A 15289-nucleotide genomic window follows, 5' to 3' on the forward strand; every position below is an offset into this window, starting at 1 on the left:
ATGCTACTAAAAAAGTACTTTTTAGTTTAAAAAAGCAAGAATAAATATTTGTAAGTGACTGGAAATCACAGACAGTCTGTGGTTGCAGTAGTTCCAGTGCAAGCCTTCATGGCTATTTCAAAATGATGCAGAAAGTATTTATGAAGTCAATGTGAAAAACTCCCCAGAACTGACTAGGGAAATCTTTAAGTACGTTGCTGCGTGTGAAACAGTGACATCTAGTGGCAAGCTTCAAGAACTGTAACGAGCTCCCTGGAACAAAACAAAATTTACATACATTTGCATTCTGTAGCAATTTAATTTAATATTCGTAACATAATTTACTTACAGTTTGGGTAGTCAAGGAAGGTTTAAAGTCAAATTTATAACCATGGTGAAGTGTCTATTTTGAAATGTTCACTATTCAAAATATCAGTAAAATTTTGGAATCTGTTTATACTCTCACTCAACAGTACTCCTAGAGTACTAAATATCACCTGCTATGATGGTACTTCAAAATTCTAAGTATTATCTGCCTGTGAGCTATTGCATTAAGTCAGCGGTATCAGAAACAGATGATATTCAGCCACAATGTATTTTTTCTTGTTAATTACAAATTAAGTCCCTGATACTCAAACTGCCGGGCTCACTTTACTTGTTAAAGGACTGAGGTGCCCTGAGATCTTATATTAAGTGGCAATATAACTACTGTTATCACAACATGAAATTAAACATTGCCTGAAAGGTCAATTACACTGAGGATAGAGGAAAGAGAACTTTGGCAAGCAGACTTTTTTTCTTTTTTTTTTTTAATTTCACTTGGAACCCCCTAAGGTGTGGAGAATTTCTTCTGTCCATAAATTCTGTGCCAAGCTAGATTAACAGAAAATTTAGCAATACTAAGTCTTTTCTGTTATATGGTCTATTACACTAGGAAAGACAGTCCTGATTGCCCATCTGATTCACAGATTTAGAAAAGGGCTTTTTCACTTTTCCCACCTCAAACCCAAGGAAAAGGACAGAATACTGAAATACTTGGGAAAAATCTACCTTAGGTGTACTAAACTAAGTACATTTTGTTTTCTACTGCAAGAGATTTGCTTAGAGAATAGGCTTCTCTTCTGAACTATGCGATTTACTGTGAATCAAACTCATAAATGACACCAAAGCAAAAGCTATTGGGATCTGGTGGTATCTCATGTACGTCAGGGTATAAAAGCTTTAAATACATAGAGCCATCATAGAATCACAGAATGGCCTGGGTTGAAAATGACCATAATGATCACCTGGTTTCAACCCTCCTACTATATGCAGGGTTGCCAACCAGTAGACACACCACTGAAACAACTGTGCATCCGTATTGCTGAAGAACTGTTCACAGGAGGGAGGTCAACATGTTTGTGTGGTTAAGCTTAGGTCCATGTGTGAAAATTCTATACCGAGCCCCATCAAACTGTAAGAATAAAATTAACCTTTCCAAATCAGGCAGGGAGGAATACCCTTCTACATAAAATCAAACAAGCTTGTTCTTCGGTTTTAAAAACAGGTGCCATATCCTATCTTATATCCATTTAGAAGGATTCTCTTCACTCTTTCCAAGCAGTGGTGGCTTTTTTGTCTGCCCACATATAAATATCCAAGTAGTTTGAAATGCCTGATGTAAGGCCGTGCTAAGTAGGAAAGGCAAAGGAATTTAATCCCAGTCTAACAGAGCACTACTTTCCCACAATCTGTAAAATCCTCTTCAGTCTCCCCCAAACTGGAATGCTTACAAAATGAGTATATATGCATCCGATTATCTTCATGCTTACCAATGATCCCATGGTTGTCAAAACTATTCAAGGTTTTAAAATTAATTTCACAAAAACAGGCAAGGTTAAAACCTTACTAGTGTTCTGTTTTGGCGATCTAACCTTACATACTCAACCACTCTTCATATTACTCTAAACTCAATTTTGTAGGACATCCTTCCTATCTCTCAATTGAAATTGACATTGTATCGACAGTGACATGGGATAGACTGCACCCTCAGCAAGTTTGCAGACCACACCAAGCTGAGTGGTGCAGTTGACATGTGAGAAGGAAGGGATGCGATCCAGAGGGATCTGGACAGGCTTGAGAGGTGGGCCCATGTCAACCTCATGGAAGTTCAAGAAGGAAAATTGCAAGGTCCTGAACTTGTATCAGGGCAATCCCAAGCACAAATACAGGTTGGGCGGAGAATGGCTTGAAAGCAGCCTTGAGGAGGAGTAGGGGGTGATGGTTGATAAAGATTCAACATGAGCTGGTAATGTGCACTTGCAGCCCAGAAGGCCAACTGCATCCTGGATTGCATCAAAAGCAGCATGACCCCAGGTTGAAGGAGGTGACTCTGCCCCTTTGTTCTGCTCTCATGAGACCAGGAGTACTGTGTCCAGTTCTAGGGTCCACAACACAAGAAGGACTTCAAGCTGTTGGAGCAGCTCCAAAGGAGGGCCACAAAGATAATCAGAGGGCTGCAGCACCTCCCTTAAAAGGACAGGCTGAGAGAGCTGGGGCTTTTCAGTCTAGAGAAGGCTCTGAGGAGACCTTATAGCAGCCTTCCAGTACCTCAAGAGGGCCTATAGGAAAGCTAGGGAGGGACTTTTTACAAGGGCAGGTAGGAACAGGATGAGGGAAAATGATTTTAAACTGGAAGAGGTTACATTTAGATGAGATATTTGGAAGAAATTCTTTACTGTGAGGGTGGTGAGACTCCAGAAGAGGTTACCCAGTGAGATTGTGGAAGCATTCAAGGCCAGGCTGGATGGGGCTTCAAGCAATCTGATCTAGTGGGAGTTGTTCCTGCCTATAGCAGGGGATGGTACTAGATGATCTCAAAGGTCTCTTCCAATGCAAACCATTCCGTGATTCTATCATTTTAGACAAGAGCTTAGCTCTTCGCACAAAGCCTTCACTAAAAATGTATGGGCTCTCTTCTACTATATTAATTCCCCTTCTTTTATACCTCCCTGCTCCCACTTTCCTTAATGCAAGAAAACAAGGTTACCCCGAGCAGAACTGATATCGTCTTCCTTTTTATCAGTCTTTTTTGTTCCATTTCAGTAATTTATTAAAAAAAGTCAAGTGTAAAACAACTGCAAAAAATTATGAACAAAATAATGTATAATATTTTAATGTTTTTCCCTTTCCATTCTTTTCTTCAAATAAGGGAAAGATTATCAAAACTTCATCCAGTTTTAAGAAATGGTATTTATACAACAGCATTAAAATCACGATTTGAATTACTTACACAAATAAAATGAAAATTACTGTTTTGGTGAAATCTTGTATGAGATACAGAAAGATTTAAAAAAATTCAAATTAACCTAAGATACTGTGGATATTTTGTTTTATAAAATGCTACTGTATCAGAACTATCCACTGACATAAAATATATAAAGGAAGTATGAAACATGGTTTATAAAGAAGTGAAATGCTTCACAGAAGCATGGATTCCTGAGGTATTCTGAATGCAATTCTTCCATTTACTTGAATTCACAACATAACTCCCATTGGCATAAATTAACAGAAGACTAGGTACTTGATAAAGACAATTCAACACAGTTTTTCGTAGGGGGAAAAAAAAAAAAAAAAGATACAGGCAAATGGAAACTGGAAAGTTCTTTCTCAATGCTATTAACGGACTTGGTCATGGTAAAAGAATTAACTCGCATTGAAGTATACGAAGACCTGGTGAGCACAGTTTTCTCAATTTCATTAAGAAGATCAGATGTACTATGGGCACTTCCTTTCCTCACTGTCCATAGCCACAAGTCCCAGATATCAGACAAAAAATTGCTGCTTCTCGATAAACATACAGAAGGACTGATTATCTGGACAAGTATTATGAAAATTAAAAATGGAAAAGTATTGGACACTTTCACTTCTTCTTATCTTTTTCTGCTTTAATTCTCTGCTGTAGTGTCTTCAGTTCAGTCATTACATTTAAAGTTCTGTAAACCCAGTTGACCTGAAAAATAGGTAAACCATTACACTTAAATCCATCCATATACATTCAATTACCATCTTAAGACGTATTCATATAAATACGCACCACAATTATGATAGTATTCACCAGTAGAGGTGCTGAAAATACAAGTGAAATAAACATTCCTCTTGAATCGAAGTACTGGTATTTAGAAAACATCCTGAAAGAAGAGAAATAAAGAAATCTTTCAGCAAGATTCACAGAACATTATACTTCACAATAACTATTCAACGTGGATAATATACAGACAATCCTACTTCTTGGGATTCCCCAAACAAATGTCTGCATTCTACTGCATGAAGCTTGAAGAAAAAGACTGTATAAGGTTTCTTTAAGGCTCAAGACCCCATATAACAACCACAGATAAGATAACATACTGTGACTATATAAACAGGCAGATATTTTTGTGCCTCAGAAATTCTGAAGTCTTTTAAATTACTTTCTTAGACATTCATTTTAATTATTCATATTAGAAGAGGTAACTAAGTAGTTACTAAATGTAGTGAGGTTGTAATTTAGATAAGAAAAGAACAGATTTACAGTACTTCAGTAGATAAACTTCATTGCTAACCATATAATTTTCAGCTACATTGGGAAAATGTTTCAGTTCTTATGAAAATAAGCCACTGATTTACGTCTCATGCACAGGTTTAGAAAAAAGACAAATTTTAATGACTTTTATATACATAGATAAATATATAAAATAGCGCCAATGTTTTTGAGAAGTAGTTCTTAACTTCAGCTTGTTAAACTTTCACAGCTACCAAAACCAACCAACCAAACAACCCATCACCACACACCCAACCAAGAAAAAAAAACCCAAAGCTCGCATCCCACCTGCTCTTTTACCTGTACCATTCTGGCTTTCTAAAAGTTTTGTATCCATGCAACAGACTCTCTGCCATCCCACTCTACTGCTAAGTGGCTTTCTTTTAGGTTAAAGGCTTTTTGGGGAATGGTATGAAAAAAACATTTTAGAAGAACATGCTTTTAAATGTGAAGTTAAAAACATTTACCTCCAGTTCATGGCTGCTAATTCATTTATATATTCAGCACAGTACACTAAGCAAACTGTACAAAAAAAAAAGTATTAGATTCAATATCTCTTTGAAAACAATCTGCCATCAGTTCTGCCTTATGTATGAGATACATATATATACACACATACCATACAGTACAATTTGTTGATATGCAGAAGCTAAAACTACACATTCACTATTTAACTGAACAAAAGCAGATCTGAATTAACATCCCATATAATTACTAACAAGAGAAAAAAAAATACATTACAGACAAAAAACAAACAAACAAAAAATCTTACTTACCTGAGCTTACAAGAGCTCAGAAAATAAACTATCAATTAAAAAAAAACCACATTTTTTTCAACAATCTTTTCTGTGACTGCTTTTAAGTTATGTCTGTAAAAAGAGATGTCAAAGCTTCCCTATAACTGGTATGAAATTCAGATATCAAAGAATCATGGGGGTTGGAAGGGACCTCAAGAGATCACTGAGTCCAATCCCCCTGCAGCTACCCTACAATAGATCACACAGATAGGCATCCAGATGGGTCTTGAATATCTCCATAGAAGGAGACTCCTCTACCCTTCAAGGCAAAATGTTCCAGTGCTCTGTCACCCTTACTATAAGGAAGATCTTCTGCACATTTGTATGGTATCATGCTCTAGTGCACTCTTTTGTCTCAAGGATTAGTATCCTAACTTATATAGCAAACACTTAAGTACATTTATGAAGTTACACCAAACTCTTCCTTCTGCTGTATTGCCTGAATCTTAAAATACTAGCAGATTTTCAACAGTTGTACAGCAGAATATTCTGATGCAGCAAGCTGATATATTCTTACTCAACAAATACACGCAGTGGAAAAATACCAAAACAGTAAGACAATCCAGTGCAATCACAAGTTCAGCAGGAAAGCAATAGAATCACAAAATATTAAGTTTATCTCTGTATCATTTCTTATCCACCAAAAAAAAAAAATCAGCAAAAAATCAGATTCAGTGACTTTAGAGATGATCTGCACAATGTGACTGAACAGCCAGCTTGGTGATACAAGGAGTGCCATGACAATGAATGCGCTGTCTTGTTTTTGCCATCAGCTGGATTCTCTCAGCATGGCACTTCACAATATAAACACCTGTATAGCTGCACAGCTGCCAAGGTAAATCAATGTGACTATTTAATATATATTTTTAGTTATGTCTGCCTACCTGCAATACAAAGTTATTTTTATTGCAAGACATATGAAAAGTAGTACAGTTTTTCAAATACAAACTGATCGGGACCTAATGTGAGTAATTTTATCCACTCTTCTCGTTAACAACAATCATATGTCAATCACATCTGGATTAAAAAGCCAGTAATTATCAGTTCCAATGTATTTCAAGCGCACTTAGAACTTGGGCATTCAAGCTAGTATTATTAACACTGGGAATACTTTAGATAGTCTGAGGTAAATAGACCTAGGATGCTGTGGCAACTCTGTATGTCTAGTAATGAAGTTAAGAAAGAAAATCCTGTATTTTCTTTGGGAACTTTCCATCCTGATGTGTCATAAGCAGGGCATTTTGATTTGGCCCTCTGCGGAACGCTGTAAACTCTGCAGTTCAAAGTGATGTACAAAAATTACTGATTTGTAGATTACCTTTTGGAGGAAATTTCTATTATCGAAACTTTGGCTTTAGCTGAGTTATGTATCAGAAGTTTTATTGAAGCTATGATTCTTCCACCAATTTGATTAGTTAAGTGGCATTTTTAACAGTCAACATAGCCTTCAAGCACTGACCGCAAACCCATCTGAATTGTTTATCCTACCTCCACTACTGTAGGAACACGTTACAACTGAGGTACTGGATAAAAATAACAACAAAAAATACAAACAGGAAAACCCAACCCATGGCAAGAGGTTCCCATAAAGCATACAAGGGTTTGCTTGTAAAATATAGATTTAACTCAAATCCGTGCTATCTTAATTCACAGAATCACCAAGGTTGGAAAAGATCTTCAAGATCATCCAGTCCAACCATCCACCTATCACCAATAGCTCTCACTAAACCATGTCCCTCGATACAAAATCCAAATATGCCTTGAACATCTCCAGGGTTGGTGACTCACCACCTCCCTAGGCAGCCCATTCCAGTGCCTGACCACTCTGTCAGAGAAGTAGTATTTCCTAACAAATCTCCCCTGGCATAACTTGAAGCCATTCACTCTAGTCCTATCACCAGTTTCACGAGAGAAGAGGCCAACCCCCAGCTCACTACAACCTCCCTTCAGGTACTTATAGAGAGCAGTAAGGTCTCCCTTAAGCCTCCTCTTCTCCAGACTGAAATTTAATTTAAAAAATGGCCTCTGTAAAGTCTTGCTCTGTCACACCACTGCCACAGCTGGCAGCACCCTGTTCCAGAAATGAATCCATCTGAAAGCTGACCATATTGACCAAACTGCAGCATTAGATACTGCAGAGCAGGAAACCGCTTCTGTCTGTTTTTCATTTTTTTGTCTGCAACAACAGTTTCCTAGGCTGCTGTGAAACACACAGCACTAACCATGCACAAACTTATCCGTACTTCACCTACCCCTCCAATCACTACAAATAAAGTTTCAAGTCTCCAGTTTCTGCAGTTTCGTCAGCTAAGTACCTATATAGCTTACAGCTGCTCTGAAACAGTTAAGTACATAATGTACAGACACACACAATGCCACAAGATAAATACTTCGTACTCACTTTATCAGTTACAAACCTCTTTGCTAAACAAGAAAACCAACCCTAAGGAGTTCACGAAAGCACGGATGCGCTACTCACCCATGCACAGAAAGTGCCCTATTTGCACCCGGTAGTGTTGGAAAGAGAAGCAGGTCAGGAGAAAACACAGGACGTGGAAACCCGCCAGCCCCAGCAGCCAGGGCTCTGCCCAGTCCGTCTTCTGTGGAGAAAGAGAAAGGAGATGCGGCGACCCCATGAGACGCGACCCCAGCCGTGACGAGCGCCCTGCCGCCTCCCGCACTGCAACCAAAACCCAGTTCTGTCACGGAGCGCGCTCGCCTGCGTGACCGAGCACCCAGCGCGAGTAGTCCTCCCCCAAAAGAAAAGAAGGCTCCCGTTACACGCACAGATCGGTGCCTTCTCCCCTTCCCTCCCGCGGACGGCTCCTCACCGCTAGAATAGTGGATAGCCCGGGAGGACTGTGCAGCTGCTGCTCCATGGCGACAGCAACACTCCACCTTAGCACAGCCGAAGCCTCGCGAGAAGACGCCCAAATAGCCAGCGAACCATCTTCTCGCGAGAACCTGTAGCGGCTGAATCCCCGCCCTGCGGCGCTGGCTTGGAAGGGAGGTGCCTCATGGGGCGGGAAAATGGTGCCTACGTTTTTAAGTGGGAGGGATAGAAAGGTGGCTGCTCTGAGCTCAGGTAGCTTCTCCGGCGGGTGGTCTGCATAAGGTACTGCCTCTTCTGGTTCTGTGTGTAAAGTGGTAGTCCTTAGAAATAGTACTTCAGCAGACTGTCAGAAGCTCTGGTGTTTAGTGTTTCAGCCTGAAGTTAAGAAGTTAGTGTTAGTAAGAGGGACCAAAAACAAAAACAACAAAAAAACTGATCAACTCCACGCAGTAACTTCAGTCACATGAAGAGTGCTACTTCTTTGCCAAAAGCAAAGAATATGTGTATTTTAATAATCTTATTACACAATTTAAAAGGAATAAGACATCAAGAGTGTTAACAACTCCTTTCACTAAATGCTCGCAGGACTGTGAGGGACCTATTGCTTTTGGGGATTTCACGCTCAGATTCATTGGCTTCTCACCAGACCTTACAAATCTTAATGCTATCCTACCATTGCTACACACTCTGTTTTCATTGTTTATCTATTTATCTATCTATTTATTTATTTATTTTGCTTTGTTTTCTGTGGTTCTGATTTGCCAGATCTGAAATTTGGTGGTTTTTTTTTTTAATTATTATTATTATTTTTCCCCTGGAGTGTTTAGAAGTGCTTGCTCAAGTAAATACTACTAACACTATTCTCACTTACTCTACTACTTAGCCAAATACATGCCAACACTGTGAACTAGTTTCTTTTAACTCACACGTCGGTAGTGTAGTGTGAGATAGCTGACACTGAGGCTGTTTCTCCCTTTTGCTTTAGGTTTTTGGTATTCTTTTTCTCAACAACAGCTGTATCTGGAAGCAAATCAAGGGAATTACTTAAGGCACTATAAAATTAGGCAGAGTAGTAAAAAGGCTATCATTTCTACTAATGATTTCATCTAAATTTTAAAACTGTGAAAAAAAATCCCATATTTTGGATAGGGAAACAGCCCCAGAAGAAATTGACTTGTCATTTGATAAATTTTATGATTAGTGTAATAAATAGTTTGGGATTTTTGCAAAGTGGAATCAGCTTTTGATTGCTCAGAAATTGACTAGAGTAATCATGATGGTTCATTTCACTTAAATGAATGAAGCTGCTTTATGAGCAAAATATACTGGCCAGTGGTGAGTCTATGCAACAGACAAGGTGAGTGGATGGACTGTCAATGGCTTATTGGGGCTATAATGCACTGTATTAAAAAATTTATGTAGCTTTTACTGTAAGCCAAAGTAACAAGAGTATAAGTTTTTTGTTTCTGTCTTTTTAATAGTGAAATAGGAGTTCCTTCTACAATAAAGCTTTTCGTCACAAGGTGGTAGCAGATATGCAAGTATAACCAGCACTTTGATGTAATATAGGTTAAGCCTCAGATATTTTCAGCAGAGAATGAAATGTGAAATATGAAATTAATGTACTAAAGAATTAACAAATGCACACTGCTATTTTATAAGTAAACATCCGTATATTTTGCCTTCTGCAGCATTTTGCAGAGCCAGTATGCTATGTTTACATCCTAATTTTTTTAAAAAGTACTGTAGAAGGAAATGTATACAGTGCAATGGTAATATATAAATATGTCTGTTTTTTTCATTATAAGTAGTTTGATCAAGTGGTATGTAAAACTCAGCCTCTTCTAACCACGCTACTATATTATTCAAGCAGATTGGATAAAAAATCCTCCCCAAAGTGGGTTGATTAAAGCATTTTTCCCCTTTTAGTGAATGAAAATCTTCATTTGTTTTCCATAAGAAGGGATTGAAAATCACATATTTATCTTAAGTTTATATATAAGGTGAAGAAAAACAAAATGTTGGGGAAAAAAAAAAAAGGTAAGGAAACCCAAATTTAAGTGCTCAGCCTTAGGTATTTTCTAGCAGATTCTATAGCACTCTGTTAAACACTACTTGGATGCGTCTTCTTACGCTTGCTGTTGAGAAGCTTCAAAGGAATGGAAAAGAGATATACAAGTTCTTTACCAATACAGGAAATGCTCCATTTTTTATTTAATGAGTCTTAGAATTAGTGGATAGTTTTCATCTGTAGTTTCTGCCTTAAGAGAATAAAGTTTCATTGTAAGATCCATATTTTAAAGTGTCTTTGAAAAATGGAATATCAATTTCTGATGTCCTTGTATTGAGCAAGCCATGTCCTGCAACCTTTTTTCTTAGCTTTTTACAAATTAAACATTCTGTGTTTGTAGGGTATGTTCCATTGTGAAGTGGATTTCATTTCGGAGTACTGAGTTGTCTTGAGCTATCTAAACATTTCAAGCTGTTGCTTGTGAAATAATTCACAACACTCTCAATTTAAGCAGGCAGTTCTGTGGGAGAAAGTTATTAGGAACTTTCTTGACTTTAATGATCAATTAAAAGAATACAAAATGTTTATAAATGTTTCAGCGTGATGAAGTAAGTCAATGTACATACTCAGATGTCCTGATCAGAAGTCACACACATCAGGGGAATTGAACACAGCTGTCTGTGACCCCATGCATGTGAGCAGAGCTGGGATTCTTTAAGGGACACAAATGGCATCTATCTCAGGGGGCAAAAGGAAGAATTAATAGATATATTCTGTGTCTGCTAGGGAAGAAAAAAGCTGTCAGAAAACAATGAACAAGCAAGTGAATGATGCAGCAACTCAGCAGACCCTCAGCCAAAGCAGAGATAGGAGTGCACACAGGTAGAGGCTAGTGACATATATACTTAATTTCTCTGCTTTGTGAAGATCTTACTGCAGTTTTGCTGTGGGGCCAGCGACTGCTCATTGCTGGCTGTCTCCAAATGTCTTGTTGGCTGCTGCACATGCACAGACTGCTTTGGGCAGTCTTTTCAGAGCTTTGAGACTAGTATAAAAATAGACTGAGCCTGGAAGTCTGGATTATCATCATTGCTATAGACACTTCCAAGCTGTCATTTTATCTGCCCCGAATATTTTCCTTATTTTCATGGTTGTGCTCAAAAGCTGGCTCAAATTCCCAGTGCAACTGTAGTGAAACTTGGTCTCTTATTCATTCTAATACACATTTCACTAAAATCCTTCACCATCCTAGCCCCTGCAGTCATCAGTACTTGATTTTGAATGCTTCCATTATGTTTGCATCTGCTTTAATTTTACTTTTTTTTTGTAGTATCAGCTTTCATTAACTATGATGTATTTGAAAATCAGTAATAGTAATAGTTTTGTCAAGATAACTTTTGAAATAATTTTTTAAACTGCCTGTAGATTGTTTTGGGGTATGTCACATGTACATTTCATGTTTAGACAATGGGTGCTACTTTATCAAACCTTGAGAAAAGGTATTGAGATGGATGATCTCTAAAAGTCTGATGTACATTATTTTACAATTTTAATTTTCCAGTGATACAAACAGATTAAGTGCCTAGGAAGCAGCACTGCTAAGTACAAGCTGGATGTCCTGACTGAACGTAAACCATCAGTGTGCCCTGGCAGTAAATAATGCCAAAAGTCTCCTGGGCTGTATTAACAGTATATCAGGGAGAGTAAGGAATTCAGCATTCATTAGGCAACTTCTGCCTCTAGCTTTGGATACCTCAGATACAAGGAAGATAATGATAAACTAGAAGTACTGCAGTAGAGAGCAGTCAAAATGTTTAGGGAGTTGTAGCATTTGTCCCTGGTGCAAGACTGAGAGAAGTAGATTTGTTTGGCCTAGAGAAGATATCTCATGGCAACCTACCAACACCTGTGAGGAAATTATCGAAAGAGATGAATACAGGCTCCTTTGGTATATTGGTAGGAGGATAAGATGCAGTAGGCAAAAAATTTGAACTAGAGGTTTTGGCTGGATGTAAGAAGAAACTTTTTCCCCATAGGGGCAAACAAGCAATGAAATAGGTTATCCAAAGTAGCTGTAGGGCATTTATTCTTTGAGATTTTTCAGAAGCCAGCAGGATAAAACCCTGACATGGCCTCCTTATGGACCTTGAATGGAATGAGCTTCTAAGGTCCCTTCCAACCTGAATTATTCTGATTCCATGACTGTATTTTAAAATGAGAAAAAAAAATCAACTGTTTAGTTGTATACACTAAACAATATTGCATTAGCCTAAAAGTTAAATTGATGTTTTGCATTGTTGGTTTTTTTTTTGTTTTTTTTTTGTTTTTTTGTTTTTTTTTTTTTTTGAGTCTTAGTCTCTTAACTTAATCTCTTTCATCTACTTTCTGTCAGGGATTTTTTCTCAGTGCAGAATAGCTTCAGGCTTCAAATTCTCTTCCTCTACTATTCCCAAATCTTACAGACAGTCTGAAATGCAAATATATTTTTGTTCTCTACCTACCAACATGACTGCCTATTAAATTATTCTGCTAATCCCACAGAAGATCTCCTCAGGATTCTTTCTAAGCCCCATTATGTTCTGGAAAAATAACCAGATTTTACTTCTTTTGGGTCTTTGTCCAGACCAGAAGAGGCCAAACATAATTGCAAGCAAAAAAGAAACAACAGCCCTGCCAGTATTAGATCCTGCTCTTAATTATGCACTCCACATTCACTGTGACTTCCTCTGAAGCTTTCTTCTTTCAGAATTGCTGCATTGATTCTTTTTTGTTTTTTTTTTTTTTTCAGCTCAGAAGTACCACATTATGGCATTCCGCAGGATGGGTTGAAAATTAAATACTTTTACATTTCTTTGATGTATGACTATAATGTGTGTAGCACATAATTCACTGCTTTCAAGTTACAATACGGCTATTGTCATAAAAGGGCAAGAAGGCATAGAGATATTTAGTATGTGTAGGGCAACCATTGTGATTTTTTCTGTATTTCTGGAACTTAATGTTAACATTGTATTTTCTGCTTAAGGTCATGAGTGTATGGCATCCTGGCCTCTTTTGCCTCTTGTTCTTAACATGCAAGGAAGTGTGTGCTACATGGAGAAGGGAGCAGAAGGAACAGGATCTTCGACCGAGAGAGACATTTTCTCAGACATATACTTGTTCTGAGGGATCTCATCCTCTTCATCTAAGAAACTCTGTATAAAATCTACTTCAGAGCTTGTGCTTCTTCACGGTCACTGTCTTTCTTTAAAGAATCAGGAGAGGAGAGTGGAAAAACTGGGTAGTATTCAGCAACAGAGAAGACAAACAGAGCTAGAAAGCTGGTATCTCCACCTTTTGATCCTGAAGCTATGCGTGGTGATTACTTTCTGGTGTTTGTCTGTTGCCCGTCCTTAGCAGTTCATAATTCTGATGGTGCTTTTGGGCCAAATGGCTCTGGCCAACTGTTCAAATTAGTTAAGGTTTGATCTCAGAATACAGCAATCAATTTACAGACATTGTAAGTACTTATACAGGGCACTTTCAAATATGGCAGTAATTGCAGAACTATAAATATTTGTACATTTAACATACATCAATACTGTGTTAGTACCTATTGGCCTGTTCTTACTATCTGTGTGCTAAAAGCATATAAACTGAGAGTGATCATTTATTGCAATTTTCTGGCACATGTGTGGGAGCTCCACTACATTTTGTATCAGGAGGGCTGAGCAGAGGTCAGTTAATCCCCTTTAATTTTTTTGCAATTTGAGGTTTTACAGATTCATGGGTCATTCCACAATGCTATTACCCTGCAGCTACAGAGATATGTTTCTAGACTTAACTGATCTTTTCATCAGTGGCTAGAGGAGTTGCTGTGGTAATGATGTTTTGACTTGTTCACTCTTCACAGGCAATGTAATATTATATGTATATTAATTCAAGGTTGTCTCCCATAATAACACACCAATTCTGTGCTTGAAAGTGCAATATTGGGAAGATAGTGGCAGAGATTTTAGATGCTGTTCTGAACATAAGTTTTGTAAGACACGTAGGTATCAGAAATTTCAGTGAAATTGTTAAGAGTTTGATCTAGGAGAGTAAACCAGCTGAGCTGATACGTACATTCCTATCAGATGTCCTGCATAGAGTTCCTACAGCAGAGTAAAGGAAAGTTGCACATTAATCTTTGTGAGTGTCTGCGGCAGGGACAGAAATTTGAGCTTCCTCATTTATGTACAAGGAAGAAATTTTTGGATGTAAGCTTTAAGGCACTAGAAAGGGAATTATATAATGAGTCAATTCAGGGGGAAAAAAAAAAAAAGTTTAGCAGGCTACTCACATGCCTGCAAAACCTTTGAGAAAGGTCAAATTGCACTGGCACTTCCAAATCACTGCTAACTGCATAAATCATATTGCACAGAACATCTTTTTTGCTAAGACTACATTTTAGAGCTGCAGATCAAACAGCTGCAGGCCTAATGGCAGAATTTTTATTTGCAGGTTCAGTTTTTAGAGTTGTGGGCTCACATGATATTTCGAAAAAGAAGCACATAGGAATGGATCTAGTCTTAAAATTGTCACTTGCAGAAAAACATTGTCACAGATGTAGTTGTAGGGCACACTGAAGTGGTGAATTTTGAAAGAGGTAGCCCATTTCAAATTTAGAGCCGTATCTTTTAGGCAGAAGAATCCTAGGACTAGAGGCTATGGTGCCGTTGCATCTTTTTGAAAATAAAGTCTGGCTTTATCAAACTGCAGCCTACTGTCTCTATTTTGGGGCTCCCCAATGACAAGGAAGATACTAGCTTTTTGGACCAAGTCAATGGATGACTTCTGCTATGATTAGGAGTCTGAAGCCCAAGGCATACAAGGAGAAGTTGAGACAGCTAACTTTGTTCAGAGGTAAGAGAGAAAATGAAGATAATATTGCACTGTTGTTAACTTAGATTATCAATGTGATTTCTCCTTTGAAAACCTATGCTGACAACTGCCAATCACCTTCTTTTCCCTCATATTGATGGAAATATTTTTCAAGGTTTATTCACACTGTTACCTTCCCACAGACTGAAGCAAGGCTATGTAACCTGAAACCCTTCTTGAAGACAGGAATGATACCTCTTTTTTTTTTT

The 15289-nt window shown here is 38.0% G+C and overlaps 1 protein-coding gene across 1 annotated transcript in view; it reads right to left on the reverse strand.

Annotated features, from left to right (window-relative positions):
• Positions 1-3105: 3105 nt before the first annotated feature.
• Positions 3106-15289, reverse strand: part of TMEM18 (transmembrane protein 18) — a 21547-nt gene continuing 9363 nt past the window's right edge. Inside the window, exons 3-7 of the mRNA XM_031552258.1 lie at positions 8166-8467; positions 7814-7934; positions 5005-5059; positions 4055-4148; positions 3106-3970 (exon numbers count right to left, since the gene is read on the reverse strand). Of these exons, the coding sequence (XP_031408118.1) occupies positions 3881-3970; positions 4055-4148; positions 5005-5059; positions 7814-7934; positions 8166-8467 (662 nt within the window). The 3' untranslated portion in view covers positions 3106-3880. The remainder of the gene's footprint in view (positions 3971-4054; positions 4149-5004; positions 5060-7813; positions 7935-8165; positions 8468-15289) is intronic.

This window comes from Meleagris gallopavo, chromosome 2, assembly GCF_000146605.3.
Source record: "Meleagris gallopavo isolate NT-WF06-2002-E0010 breed Aviagen turkey brand Nicholas breeding stock chromosome 2, Turkey_5.1, whole genome shotgun sequence".
NCBI lineage: Eukaryota > Metazoa > Chordata > Aves > Galliformes > Phasianidae > Meleagris > Meleagris gallopavo.